Source organism: Vidua chalybeata (assembly GCF_026979565.1).
Source record: "Vidua chalybeata isolate OUT-0048 chromosome 37 unlocalized genomic scaffold, bVidCha1 merged haplotype SUPER_37_unloc_3, whole genome shotgun sequence".
Classification (NCBI taxonomy): Eukaryota; Metazoa; Chordata; class Aves; order Passeriformes; family Viduidae; genus Vidua; species Vidua chalybeata.
In genome coordinates this window covers 39,676-53,382 of record NW_026530305.1, presented here as the reverse complement: position 1 = coordinate 53,382, position 13,707 = coordinate 39,676, and the positions used below count along the sequence as shown (strand labels likewise).

The 13,707-nt window shown below is 44.8% G+C and overlaps 2 protein-coding genes across 6 annotated transcripts in view; one reads left to right on the top strand and one right to left on the bottom strand.

The window, feature by feature from the left end:
* CLN3 (CLN3 lysosomal/endosomal transmembrane protein, battenin) overlaps window positions 1-442 on the bottom strand; it is a 15,416-nt gene extending 14,974 nt beyond the window's left edge. Inside the window, exons 1-2 of one of the 3 annotated variants that reach the window (XM_053933235.1) lie at window positions 364-442; window positions 66-129 (exon numbers count right to left, since the gene is read on the bottom strand). In XM_053933235.1, coding sequence (XP_053789210.1) covers window positions 66-129; window positions 364-394 — 95 coding nt within the window. In that variant the 5' untranslated portion in view covers window positions 395-442. The remainder of the gene's footprint in view (window positions 1-65; window positions 130-363) is intronic. The other 2 variants (XM_053933234.1, XM_053933233.1) reach the window with 2 other exon arrangements.
* On the top strand, window positions 423-13,707 carry SGF29 (SAGA complex associated factor 29). Of its 3 annotated transcripts, XM_053933242.1 has the most exons (9): window positions 699-822; window positions 2,007-2,082; window positions 2,166-2,238; window positions 3,518-3,582; window positions 3,747-3,876; window positions 5,496-5,642; window positions 7,327-7,362; window positions 9,819-9,981; window positions 12,564-13,707. In XM_053933242.1, exons 1-9 carry the CDS (start codon window positions 748-750, stop codon window positions 12,678-12,680), a joined length of 882 nt encoding a protein of 293 aa, XP_053789217.1. In that variant the 5' UTR covers window positions 699-747; the 3' UTR covers window positions 12,681-13,707. The 3 variants fall into 3 exon arrangements, with proteins under 3 accessions (XP_053789219.1, XP_053789218.1, XP_053789217.1); XM_053933244.1 differs by lacking the exons at window positions 2,007-2,082; window positions 2,166-2,238 and adding an exon at window positions 423-485; XM_053933243.1 differs by lacking the exons at window positions 2,007-2,082; window positions 2,166-2,238 and having other exon boundaries at window positions 635-822.

The following is a 13,707-nucleotide window of genomic DNA, read 5'->3' as shown; positions in this document are numbered from 1 at the left end:
GAGGGGCTTAGGGGCGTGGTCTCAAGTGTGGGAGGGGCCTGAATGGGTGGGGGAGGGGCACTCACCAAAAAGCGGCTCCGATTCGCCAGGAGGAGGCCGGGGGGGGCGGGGCAGGGGCGGAGTCTTCGCCTGGTGGGAGGGGAGAAGTTTCGAAAGGGATTTTGGGGGGAATTTTGGGAGATTTTGGGGCTGTTTTTTGCATCCCGCTCCCGTTTCAAGGCCCCGGTCCCCACTCCCGGTTCCCCTTCCCGCCTCCATTCCTGGCCCCTTATCCCGGTTTTAATTCCCGGGTTTTATCCCGGTTTTTAACCCGAATTCCCCGTTTTTATCCCCATTTTTTTATCCCCATTTTTTGCCTCTCACCCGGCGGCAGCAGCGGTTCCTCGTCCGCCATGTTGGGCGCTGGTCATGTGACACCGCGATCACGTGACATTCCCCCATGGCTAACCCATATTTGGAGACGCGTGGGCGTGGCTTTAAGGCAGGTAAATCCATATTAAGAGGTGCAGGGCGTGGCTTTGTCATGAGCGAATCCATATAAGGATAATGATGGGCGTGACTTAAGAGCTGGTTGTAAATAATAACACAGAGGCGCGGCTTAGTGCCATATAAGGAATAAAGGCGTGTCTTTAACCATATATGGTGTTACATGGGCGTGGCTTGCATCCCGCCCCCCTTCCTCCCGCCGCTCCCCTCAGGAGCCGCCGCCATTTTGCCCCCCCCCAATCTCCGTTCAATTCTCCCGTCATGGCGCTGGTCTCGGCCGATTCGCGCATCGCGGAGCTGCTGGGGGAGCTGCACCAGCTCATTAAACAGACGCAGGTACCGGAATTTCTTTTAGGATCTTCCCGATTTCCTTTAGGATTTCTCTTTCCGCCTCAGGATCCCTCATTTCCCATCCCCGATTCCCGTTTGTTCCGTTTTTCCCGGATGTCTCCTCACCGATCCCGCTATTTCCTCCCCGTTTCCCCTCACGGACCCTCAAAATCACCCATTTCACCCCAAAATCAACTCTTTTCCCCCTCACGGACCCCAAAAATCCCCCATTTCTCCCCAAATCATCTCTTTCCCCACACGGATCTCCCTTTTCTTCCTCATTTCCTCTCACAAATTCGCATTTTCCCCTCACAAATCCCCCGTTTTCCCTCAAAATCTCGATTTTCCCTTCACAAACCTCACGAAATCACCCACTTTTAGCCCCAAACCGGACATTTTACCCAAATATCGAGCATGTCTAGTCCTAAAATCATCCATTTTACCAAAAAAAATTGCCTATTCCTATTGCAAATTGGCCCATTTTATCCCAAATTCACAAATTTTGCTCTAAAATTGATCGATTTTACCCTAAAATTGCCCCTTTCTTGTCCCAAAATCACCTACTTCTACCCCAAACCCCTCTTAATTGGCTCAAATCCCACATTCCCCACCCTAAATCCCGTTTTTCCCTTAAAATCCACCTTTTCCCGTCAAATCCCCCATTTTTCTCTCTTTTTGCTCCTTGAAATTTCTCTTTATCGACTCCAACCCCCAAAATCCCTCATTTTCCCCTCATAAATCTCCAGTTATTAACTCCAACCTCCAAAATCCTTCATTTTCCCCTCAAAATTTTCTATTTATTAATTCTTACTCCTCAAAATTCATAATTTTTCTTCATAAATCTCCATTTATTAACTCCAACCCCCAAATCTCTCAATTCTTCCCTCATAAATCCCCCCTTTATTAAGCCAAAACTTCTCTTTCCTCTCCTTTTTTCCTAATTTCCACCCTTTTTCCCCTCCTTTTTTCTTCATTTTCCCCCCATTCCCCCCTTCTCTTTTCCTCTCCTTTATTCTTCATTTCCCCCTTTTTTTTTCTCTAATTTTCCCCCCTTTCCCCTCATTTTTTTTTTCATTTCCCTCTTTTTTTTTCTATTTTCCTCCTCTTTCCCCCCAATTCTCCCCATTTTTTCCTCATTTCCCCCCCTTTTTTCCCCTTTTTCCCCATTTTTTTCCCGATTTTCCCCTCAGGAGGAACGCTCCCGCAGCGAGCACAACCTGGTGAACATCCAGAAGACGCACGAGCGGATGCAGACAGAGAACAAAAGTAAAAAATGCTGACATTTGGAGGGAATTTTGGGGGGATTTTGGGGGTTTTTGGGACATTTTGACCCCCAAAATCCCCTTCAGTCTCCCCCTATTACCGCACCAAGCTCCGAGGGCTCTACACCACAGCCAAGGCTGACGCCGAGGCCGAGTGCAAGTGAGTCCAGAATTCCCATTTTTAAACCCAAAACCTTTCAAATTCCTCAAATTTCTACTTTATCCCTTCAGATTTCCACTTTATCCCTTCAAATTCCCATTTTTTCCTGTAAATTTTGACTTTTCCCCCTCAGATTTCCACTTTTTGCTCTCAGATTTTCTTTTTTGCTCCCTCAGATTTCTGTTGTTTCTCTTCTGATTTTCCTTTTTCCCCTCAGATTTCTGCTTTTTGACCTCAGACTTCCACTTTCCATTCAAATTCCCAATTTCCCCCCTTAGATTTTCACTTTTGCTTTCAAAATCCTGCTTTACCTCTCCAGATTCCTGCTTTTTTTTCCTTCAGGTTTCCACTTTTTGCCATCAGATTTTTTTTTCTCCCAATTTCTGCTTTTTTTTCTCTGATTCCCACCTTTTCCCTCACAATTTCTATGCTTTCACCTCATATTTCTGCTTTTTTTTTGCCTCAAATTCCTACTTTATCCCTTCAAATTCCCACTTTTCCCCCTCAAACTTCCACTTAATTGCATGAAAATTTCACTTTTTTCCTCTCAAACTTCTGCTTTTTACGTTAAATTTCTGCTACTTCTGCTGAAGTTTCCTTTTTTATCTCAAATTCCTACTTTATTTCCACAAAAAAACCCTTTTTCTTCCTAAATCCCATTTTCTTTACAATTCCCTCCTTTTTCCTCACAATTCCCTCCTGTTTCTTCACAATTCCCTCCTTTTTCCTCACAATTCCCTCCTGTTTCTTCACAATTCCCTCCTTTTTCCTCACAATTCCCCCCTTTTCCTTCAGAATTCTCTCCTTTTTCCTCACAATTCTGTCCTTTTCCCTGACAATTCCCTCCTTTTTCCTCACAATTCCCCCCTTTTTCCTCACAATTCCCCCCTTTTTTCTCACAATTCCCTCCTTTTTCCTCACAATTCCCCCCTTTTCCTTCAGAATTCTCTCCTTTTTCCTCACAATTCCCTCCTTTTTCCTCACAATTCTTTCCTTTTTCCTCACAATTCCCTCCTTTTTCCTCACAATTCCCCCCTTTTTTCTCACAATTCCCTCCTTTTCCCTCACAATTCCCTCCTAATTTTCCCTAAAACCCCCATTTCCCACCCCCCTCCTCCCCCTGATCCCCCCCAAATCCCCTTTTCCCCCCAAAAAACCCCACTCCACCCAACAAATCCCTCCCTTTTCTCTTCCCCACCCCTTCCCACCTTCCAAACTCCACTTTTTTCCCCGATTTTTACCTTTTTTCTCCTCTTTTTTTTTTTTTTTTTCCCCTCAGCGTCCTCCGGAGAGCTCTGGATAAAATCGCCGAGATCAAATCCCTGCTCGAGGAGCGGCGCATCGGTACGGCCGCTAGGGGGCGCCGCCCCGCCGCTCCCCTCACGGCCGGCAAAAAGGCGGGAAAAGCCTCCAACCCCTTCAAATCCCTCAAAATTCCCCCCAGATCCCTCAAATTTTGGTGGGATTTGGTGGGGTTTTTTTTTTAAACAAAAACAATTTAATTCCAGCGGCAAAAATCGCCGGGATTTACAGCGAGGCGGAGCCGCCCAGGAAGACGATGAGGAGGGGGGTGCTGATGACGCTGCTGCAGCAGTCGGCGATGACGCTGCCGCTGTGGATCGGGAAACCCGGGGAAAAGTGAGGAAAAATGGGGAAAAAATGGGAATTTTTGGGAATCATGAGGGTTCGGGGGGGTTAAGAGGTTTTTTTTTTTTTGGGGGGGGAAGGGGGAATTTGAGGGGAAAAAATGGGGAATTTGGGGGAATAAAAGGAAATTTTGAAGATGCGGAGGATGGTGCCACTGTGGATCGGGAAGCCTGGGGAAAAGTGAGGAAAAATGGGGAAAAAATGGGAAAAAATAGTAATTTTTGGGAATCATGAGGTTTTGGGGGGCTTAAGAGATATTTGGTGAGGGAAAGGGGGAATTTGTGGGGAAAAAAAGGGAATTTGGGGGAATAAAAGGGAATTTGGGGGTGTTGAGAATAGTGCTGCTGTGGATTGGGAAATGTGGGGAAAAGTGAGGAGAAATGGGGAAAAACGGGAAGAAAAATGGGAGTTTTTGGGAATCATGAGGGTTTTTTTGGGGGGAAGGGGGAATTTGAGGGGAAAAATGGGGAATTTGGGGGAATAAAAGTAAATTTTGAGGATGTGGAGGATGGTGGCGCTGTGGATCGGGAAACCCGGGGAAAAGTGAGGAAAAATGGGGAAAAATAGGAAAAAAAATGGGAATTTTTGGGAATCATGAGGGTTTGGGTGGGTTTAAGAGGATTTTTTTTGGGGGGGAAGGGGGAATTTGAGGGGAAAAATGGGGAATTTGGGGGAATAAAAGGAAATTTTGAAGATGGTGCCGCTGTGGATCGGGAAGCCTGGGGAAAAGTGAGGAAAAATGGGGAAAAAATGGGAAAAAATAGTAATTTTTGGGAATCATGAGGTTTTGGGGGGCTTAAGAGATATTTGGTGAGGGAAAGGGGGAATTTGTGGGGAAAAAAAGGGAGTTTGGGGGAATAAAAGGGACTTTGGGGGTGTTGAGAATGGTGCTGCTGTGGATTGGGAAATGTGGGGAAAAGTGAGGAGAAATGGGGAAAAACGGGAAAAAAAATGGGAGTTTTTGGGATAGTGAGGGATTTATGAGGGAAAAAAAAAGAGATTTAAGGGAAAATGGGATTTTGGGGCGGAAAATGGGAATTTTGGGGAGAAAAATGTGAATTTTGAGTGAAAAAGGGGGAAAATTGGAAGGGCTAAAAAGGGGCTTAAATGGGCATTTTGGGGTAGAAATGGGCAAGTTTTAGGTTGAAAATGAGGCAATTTTTAGGTTGAAATGGGGATTTTGGAGCTTAATTGGGATTTTTTTTTTTATGGAAATGGGTAATTTTGAGGTAAAACTTCCAATTTTGGGGCTAAATTGGGTGATTTAATGCCGGAAGTGACAATTTTGAGGTAAAAACAGGAGGGTTTTGGGCTGGGGTTGGGGTTAGTGGATGATTTTAGGGATGAAATAAATGATTTTGGGGCTAAAATAAATTATTTTGAGGTAGAACTGGACAATTTTGAGGTAAAACCTCCAATTTTGGGGCTAAATTGGGGAATTCAATACCGAAAGCGACAATTTTGGGGTAAAAATCTCCGATTTTGATGCGGAAAAAACCAATTTTTACCTAAAAACCAGCAGTTTTGTGGTAAATCTTTGAAATTTTTTGGCACAACCAGGGGGTTTTTGGGCTCAGGGATTTTTGGGGTGACCCCTTGACCCCCTCCAGGCCCCCTCCCCTGTGCGGGGCCGTGCCGGCCGCCGGCGACTACGTGGCCAAACCCGGGGACAAAGTGGCCGCGAGGGTGAAGGCGCTGGAAGGGGACGAGCAGTGGATCCTGGCCGAGGTGGTCAGCTACAGCCACGCCGCCAACAAGTGAGTGACCGCCCCCTCATTCCCTTCCTTCAACCCAAAATTCCCTTTTTGGGCCCCAAAATTCCCTTTTTTGGGCTGAAAATTTGCTTTATTTGGCTCAAAATTCACTTTATTTGGGTCAAAATCCACTTTCTTTGCCTCAAAATTCCCTTTTTTGGGCCCCAAAATTCCCTTTTTTCAACCCAAAACTCCCTTTTTTGGGCCCGAAATTCCCTTTTTTGGGCCCGAAATTCCCTTTTTTAGGCCCAAAATTCCCTTTTTTGGGCCCAAAATTCCCTTTTTTAGGCTCAAAATTCCCTTTTTTAGGCTCAAAATTCCCTTTTTTGGGCCCAAAATTCCCTTTTTTGGGCCCAAAATTCCCATTTTTAGGCTCAAAATTCCCTTTTTTTTTCCCAAAATTCCCTTTTTTTGGGCCCAAAATTCCCTTTTTTGGGCCCGAAATTCCCTTTTTTGGGCCCGAAATTCCCTTTTTTGGGCTGAAAATTCCCTTTCTTAGGCTCAAAATTCCCTTTTTTGGGCCCGAAATTCCTTTTTTTAGGGTCAAAATTCCCGTTTTTGGGCCCGAAATTCCTTTTTTTAGGCTCAAAATTCCCTTTTTTTTTTCCCAAAATTCCCTTTTTTTGGGCCCAAAATTCCCTTTTTTGGGCCCGAAATTCCCTTTTTTGCACCCGAAATTCCCTTTTTTGGGCTGAAAATTCCCTTTCTTAGGCTCAAAATTCCCTTTTTTGGGCCCAAAATTCCCTTTTTTAGGCTCAAAATTCCCGTTTTTGGGCCCAAAATTCCCTTTTTGGGCTGAAAATTTGCTTTATTTGGCTCAAAATTCACTTTATTTGGGTCAAAATCCACTTTCTTTGCCTCAAAATTCCCTTTTTTGGGCCCCAAAATTCCCTTTTTTCAACCCAAAACTCCCTTTTTTGGGCCCGAAATTCCCTTTTTCGGACTCAAATTCCCTTTTTTAGGCCCAAAGTTCCCTTTTTAGGCCCAAAATTCCCTTTTTTGGGCCCGAAATTCCCTTTTTTAGGCCCAAAATTCCCTTTTTTGGGCCCGAAATTCCCTTTTTTGGGCTGAAAATTCCCTTTCTTAGGCTCAAAATTCCCTTTTTTGGGCCCGAAATTCCTTTTTTTAGGGTCAAAATTCCCTTTTTTGGGCCCAAAATTCCCTTTTTTAGGCTCAAAATTCCCTTTTTTGGGCCCAAAATTCCCTTTTTGGGCTGAAAATTTGCTTTATTTGGCTCAAAATTCACGTTTTTGGGTCAAAATCCACTTTCTTTGCCTCAAAATCCACTTATTCAGGCCAAAATTCACTTTATTGGGCCCAACATTCACTTTATTGGACTGGAAATTCCATTTTTTGGGCCCAAAATTGCTTGATTGGGCTCAGAATTTTTTGAACCCAAAATTTCCTTTATTTGGCTCAAAATTCACATTTCTTGGCACAAAATTCAGTTTTTCGGGCCAAAATTCATTTTATTGGGTTCTAATCTCACTTCTTTGCGTCAAAATTCACTTTTTTTTTTTTTTTTTTTTTTGTGCCGAAAATTCAGGTTTTTGGGCCCAAAATTTGCTTGACTGGGCTCAAAATTCACATTTTTGGGCTGAAAATTGGCAATTTTGGGCTGCAAATTCCCTTTTTTTGCCTCGGGGTTTGGGTTCTGAGTTGTGGATTTTGGTGCTTTTCCCCCCAGGTACGAAGTCGACGACATCGACGAGGAGGGCAAGGAGTGAGTGTTGAAAAATCCCTAAAATTTGGCTTAAAATGCCCCAAAATCCCCTCAAACCACCCCCCAAAAAACCCCAATTTTCCCCCACAAAATCCCCTTTTTTCCTGCCAAAAATCCCTTTTTTCTCCCACATAAAATTCCCAATTTCCCCTATAAAAATCTCACAATTTTCACCATAAAAACCCCATTTTCCCCCCATAAAAATAACAATTTTCCCCCCCAAAATCCCATTTTTTCCCCAAAAAACCCAATTTCCCCCATAAAACCCCCATTCTTTCCCAATTTTCCCCCATTTTTCCCCATTTTCGCCTCAATAATCCAAATATTTCCCAATTTTTCCCCATAAACCCACCAATTTTCCCCATTCCCCCCCCCCAAAAAAACCCTTTTTCCCTGTTTTTCCCCAAATCCCCATTTTTCTCTTCAAAACCTCCCGTTTTCCCAATTTTCCCCATTCCCACCCCCAAAAAAATCCCATTCTTTACCCAATTTTCCCCATAAAAACCCCAATTTCCAGCAAGAAACCCCAATTTCCCCCTCAAAAATACCAATTTTCCCTCGATTTCCTCCATAAAAACCCCAATTTTTCCCCTTCCCCCCAAAAATCCCGATTTTCCCCCATAAAAACCCCCAAATTTTCCCAATTTTTGCCCAAATTTTCCCCATAAAAACCCCAATTTCCCCCCATTTTCCACCCCAAAACCCCAATTTTTCAATTTCCCCCATAAAATCCCAATTTGCCCCCTAAAAATCCCAATTTTCCCCCAATTTCCCCCATAAAATCCCAATTTTCCCCTTCCCCCCTAAAATCCCAATTTTTCCCCATAAGAGCCCCAATTTCCCCCCATTTTCCACCCCAAAAATCCCAATTTTCCTCAATTTCCCCCATAAAAACCCTAGTTTCCCCCTATTTTCCCCATAAAATCCCATTTTTCCCCCCAAAAATCCCAATTTTTCCTCAATTTCCCCCATAAAATCCCAATTTTTCCCCCAAAACCCCAATTTTTCCCCCATAAAAACCCCAAAATTTTCCAATTTCCCCCCAAATTTGCCCTTTTTTCCACCCTAAAAATCCCATTTTTTCCTCAATTTCCCCCATAAAAACCCCAATTTCCCCCACAAAAACCCAATAAAAACCCCAAAATTTTCCAATTTCCCCCCAGATTTTCTCCATTTTCCACCCCGAAAATCCCAATTTTCCCCCTATTTTCCCCATAAAAACCCCAGTTTTGCCCATAAACAATTCAATTTTCCCACAATTTTTCCCATAAAAAAACCCAATTTCTCCCAATTTTCCCCATAAAAACCCCAATTTCCCCCATGAAAACCCAAATTTTCCCCATAAAACCCCAATTTCTCCCCATTTTCCACCCCAAAAATCCCAATTTCCCCCCCAAAATCCCAATTTTTCCTCAATTTCTCCTATAAAAACGCCGTTTTCCCCCCATAAAAACCCCAAATTCCCCCCAATTTTCCCCATAAAACCCCACATTTTTCCCAATTTTCCACCCCAAAAATCCCGATTTTCCCCCAATTTACCTGATAAAATCCCAATTTCCCCCATTTTCCACACCAAAAATCCCAATTTTTCCTCAATTTTCCCCATAAAAACCCCAATTTCCCCCGTAAAAACCCCAAATTTCCCCCCAATTTCCCCCATAAAATCCTAATTTTCCCACAAAAATCCCAGTTTTTCCCCATAAAAACCCCAATTCCCCCCAATTTTCCCCATAAAACCCCAATTTCCCCCCGTTTTCCACCCCAAAAATCCCAATTTTCCCCCTATTTTCCCCATAAAACCCCCAGTTTTCCCCATAAAAAAACTCAATTTCCCCCCAATTTTTCCCATAAAAACCCCAATTTTCCTCATAAAAACCCAAATTTTCCCCCAATTTTCCCCAATTTTCCCCATTAAAACCCCAATTTTCCCAATTTTTCCCATAAAACCCTCAATTTTCCCCATAAAAACCCAAATTTTCCCCCAATTTTCCTCCTAAAAACCCCAATTTTCCCCCAATTTCCCCCAATTTTCCCCATAAAACCCCAATTTTCCCATAAAAATGCCAATTTCACCCCAATTTCCTAGATAAAATCCCCAATTTTCCCCCTAAAAACCCCAATTTTCCCAATTTTTCCCATAAAAACCCAAATTTTCCCCCTAAAAACCCCAATTTTCCCCCAATTTCCCCCCAATTTTCCCCATAAAACCCCAATTTTCCCCATAAAAACCCCAATTTTCCTCCTAAAAACCCCAATTTTCCCCCTAAAAACCCCAATTTTTCCCCCAATTTTCCCCCTAAAAACCCCAATTTTCCCCCAATTTTCCCCCTAAAAACTCCAATTTTCCCCCTAAAAACCCCAATTTTCCCACTAAAAACCCCAATTTTCCCGTAAAACCCCCGAATTTCCCCGTTTTTTCCCCAAATCCCCTTTTTTCACCCCGATCCCCCGCGCAGGCGCCACACGCTGAGCCGCCGCCGCATCATCCCCCTGCCCCAGTGGAAAACCAACCCCGAGACCGACCCCGAGGCGCTCTTCCACAAGGAGCAGCTGGTGCTCGCCCTCTACCCCCAGACCACCTGCTTCTACCGCGCCCTCATCCACGCCCCGCCCCAGCGCGTGAGTGCCCCCCCGGAATAAACGGGCTTTTGGGGGAAAAAAACCCCAAAAACGGGAAATTTTGGGCAAAAAATCCCGAGGAAAAAAAGAGAGGTTTTGGTGGGATATCGGTGCGGGCAGCAGGGGGCGCTGTGGAGCTGGGAGGGGGTTGCTAAGGGGCGGGGCTTGTTGCTAGGGAGGTGTTGCCATATAAGGCTGCTGCTAAGGGGTGGGGCTTGTTGCTAAGGAGAGGCATTGCCATATAAGGCTGTTGCTGAGGGGTGTGGCTTGTTGCTAAGGAGAGGTATTGCCATATAAGGCTGTTGTTAAGGGGAGGGGCTTGTTGCTAAGGAGAGGCATTGCCATATAAGGTGGTTGTTAAGGGGAGGGGCTTGTTGCTAAGGAGAGGCATTGCCATATAAGGTGGTTGTTAAGGGGAGGGGCTTGTTAGGGGCAGCATTGCTATATAAGGGTGTTGCTAAGGGGTGGGGCTTGTTGCTAAGGAGTGCCATTCCCATATAAGGGGGTTGCTAAGGGGCGTGGCTTGTTGCTAAAGGAAGGCATTATGATATAAATTGTCAGGCCTTGAAATGGGCGGAAATGGACCCAAAAATCCCAAAAAATTGAGAGGTTTTGGGCAAAAAATCCCGAGGAAAAAAAGAGAGGTTTTGGTGGGATATCGGTGCGGGCAGCAGGGGGCGCTGTGGAGCAGGGAGGGGGTTGCTAAGGGGCGGGGCTTGTTGCTAGGGAGGTGTTGCCATATAAGGCTGCTGCTAAGGGGTGGGGCTTGTTGCTAAGGAGAGGCATTGCCATATAAGGCTGTTGCTGAGGGGTGTGGCTTGTTGCTAAGGAGAGGTATTGCCATATAAGGCTGTTGTTAAGGGGAGGGGCTTGTTGCTAAGGAGAGGCATTGCCATATAAGGTGGTTGTTAAGGGGAGGGGCTTGTTGCTAAGGAGAGGCATTGCCATATAAGGTGGTTGTTAAGGGGAGGGGCTTGTTAGGGGCAGCATTGCTATATAAGGGTGTTGCTAAGGGGTGGGGCTTGTTGCTAAGGAGTGCCATTCCCATATAAGGGGGTTGCTAAGGGGCGTGGCTTGTTGCTAAAGGAAGGCATTATGATATAAATTGTCAGGCCTTGAAATGGGCGGAAATGGACCCAAAAATCCCAAAAAATTGAGAGGTTTTGGGCAAAAAATCCCGAGAAAAAAAGAGAGGTTTTGGGGGGAAATCGGTGCGGGCAGCAGGGGGCGCTGTGGAGCAGGGAGGGGGTTGCTAAGGGGCGGGGCTTGTTGCTCGGGAGGTGTTGCCATATAAGGATGTTGCTAAGGGGCGGGGCTTATTGCTAAGGAGAGGCATTGCCATATAAGGCTGTTACTGAGGGGTGTGGTTTGTTGCTAAGGAGAGGCATTGCCATATAAGGTGGTTGTTAAGGGGAGGGGCTTATTAGGGGCAGCATTGCTATATAAGGCTGTTGCTAAGGGGTGGAGCTTGTTACTAAGGAGTGCCATTCCCATATAAGGGGTTGCTAAGGGGCGGGGCTTGTTGCTAAGGACTGCCATTCCCATATAAGGGTGTTGCTAAGGGGAGGGGCTTGTTGCTAAGGAGTGCCATTCCCATATAAGGGGGTTGCTAAGGGGCGGGGCTTGTTGCTAAGGACTGCCATTCCCATATAAGGGTGTTGCGAAGGGGCGGGGCTTGTTGCTAAGGAGTGCCATTCCCATATAAGGGTGTTGCTAAGGGGAGGGGCTTGTTGCTAAGGGGGGGCATTGTGATATAAGTTGTCAGACCTCGAAATGGGCGTAAATGAGCCCAAAAATCCCAAAAAATTGAGAGGTTTTGGGCAAAAATCCCCAAAAATGAGAGGTTTTGGGTAAAAATCCCACAAAAACAAGAGGTTTTGGGGGAAAAACCCCAAGAAAAGAGAGGTTTTGGGCAAAAAGTCCTGAGAAAAAAAGAGAGGTTTTGGGGGGAAATCAGCGCGGGCAGCAGGGGGCGCTGTGGAGCAGGGAGGGGGTTGCTAAGGGGCGGGGCTTGTTGCTAGGGAGAGGTATTGCCATATAAGGCTGTTGCTAAGGGGTGTGGTTTGTTACTAAGGTGTGTTATTCCCATATAAGGAGGTTTCTAAGGGGCGTGGCTTGTTGCTGGGGGACCTAACACCATATAAGGGTGTTGCTAAGGGGCGTGGCTTGTAACTAAGGAGCGCCATTCCCATATAAGGGGGTTGCTAAGAGGTGTGGCTTGTTGCTAAGGACAGCCATTGCCATATAAGGGGGTTGCTAAGGGGTGGGGCTTGTTGCTAGGGAGGTGTTGCCATATAAGGCTGTTGCTAAGGGGCGGGGCTTGTTGCTAGGGAGAGGTATTGCCATATAAGGGTGTTGCTAAGGGGTGTGGTTTGTTACTAAGGTGTGTTACTCCCATATAAGGAGGTTTCTAAGGGGCGTGGCTTGTTGCTGGGGGACCTAACACCATATAAGGCTGTTGCTAAGGGGTGTGGCTTGTTGCTAGGGGACTAATACCATATAAGGGGTGTTATAAGGGGCGTGGCTTGTTGCTAACTCCCTTTTTTCCCCAAATTCCTGATTTTTTTCCCCAAATTTCCCAGCCCCAGGACGATTATTCGGTGCTTTTCGAGGACACCTCGTACGCCGACGGTTACTCCCCGCCCCTGAACGTGGCCCAGCGCTACGTGGTGGCCTGCAAAGAGACCAAAAAAAAGTGAAAAGTTGGGAAAAAACACCCAAAATTCGGGAAAAAACATCCAAAATTTGGGAAAAACAACAGAAAATTTAGGAAAAACAACCTAAAAGGTAAAACCACCCAAAATTTGGGAAAAAACAAGCTAAGATTCAGGTAAAACCACCCAAAAATATGGGGAAAGCAAAATTTGGGAAGAACCACCCAAAATTCGGGAAAAACCACCCAAAATTCAGGAAAGAACATCCAGAATTTGGGAAAAAAAACCCAAAATTTGGGAAAAACTACCCAAAATTTGAGGAAAAAAAAGACAAACAGCAGAATTTGGGAATAATCTCTGAAAATTTGGGAAAAACCACCCAAAATTTGGAAAAAAAAAAAACCCAAACAACAGAATTTGGGAATAATCTGCCAAAATTCGGGAAAAAACACCCAAAATTCAGTAAAAACCACCCAAGATTTGGGAAAAAACAATATTTGGGCAGAGCGGCCTGGAATTAGGAGGGGAGGGGAAAAATGGGGCGAAAATCGGATTTTGGGCAAGGAAAATGGAGGAAATACTGATTTTTTTGGAGGGTGAAATTTAAGATTTTTTTGGGGAAAAACCTGGGATTTTTATGGGGGAATTTTGGGGTTTTTTGTCAAGGGAAAAATGGGATTTATATGGGGGGAAAAAAAGGGATTTTGGTGGGGAAAATGGAAGAAAAAAATGGGATATTTTATGGAGCAAAACTTGGGATTTTTTTAGGGAAGAATGGGGATTTTTATGAAGGGAAAAATGGGATTTTTATGGGGTAAAATTTGGGTATTTTGGGGGGAAAAAAGATATTTTTATGAGGAAAAATGGAGTTCTTATGAGGATGAACTAGGGGTTTCTTTGGGGAATTATTGGGGATTTTTGGGGGTTGGATGATTTGTGGGCTTTATGGGCAATCATTTGGAGTTTTGGGGGGGAAATTTGGGACTTTTCTGGTTAAAATCAACAAAAAATGCCTGAAAATTTGGGGAAAAAATCCTAACATTTTTTTGGGAGGCATTGAAGGATGGGAGGA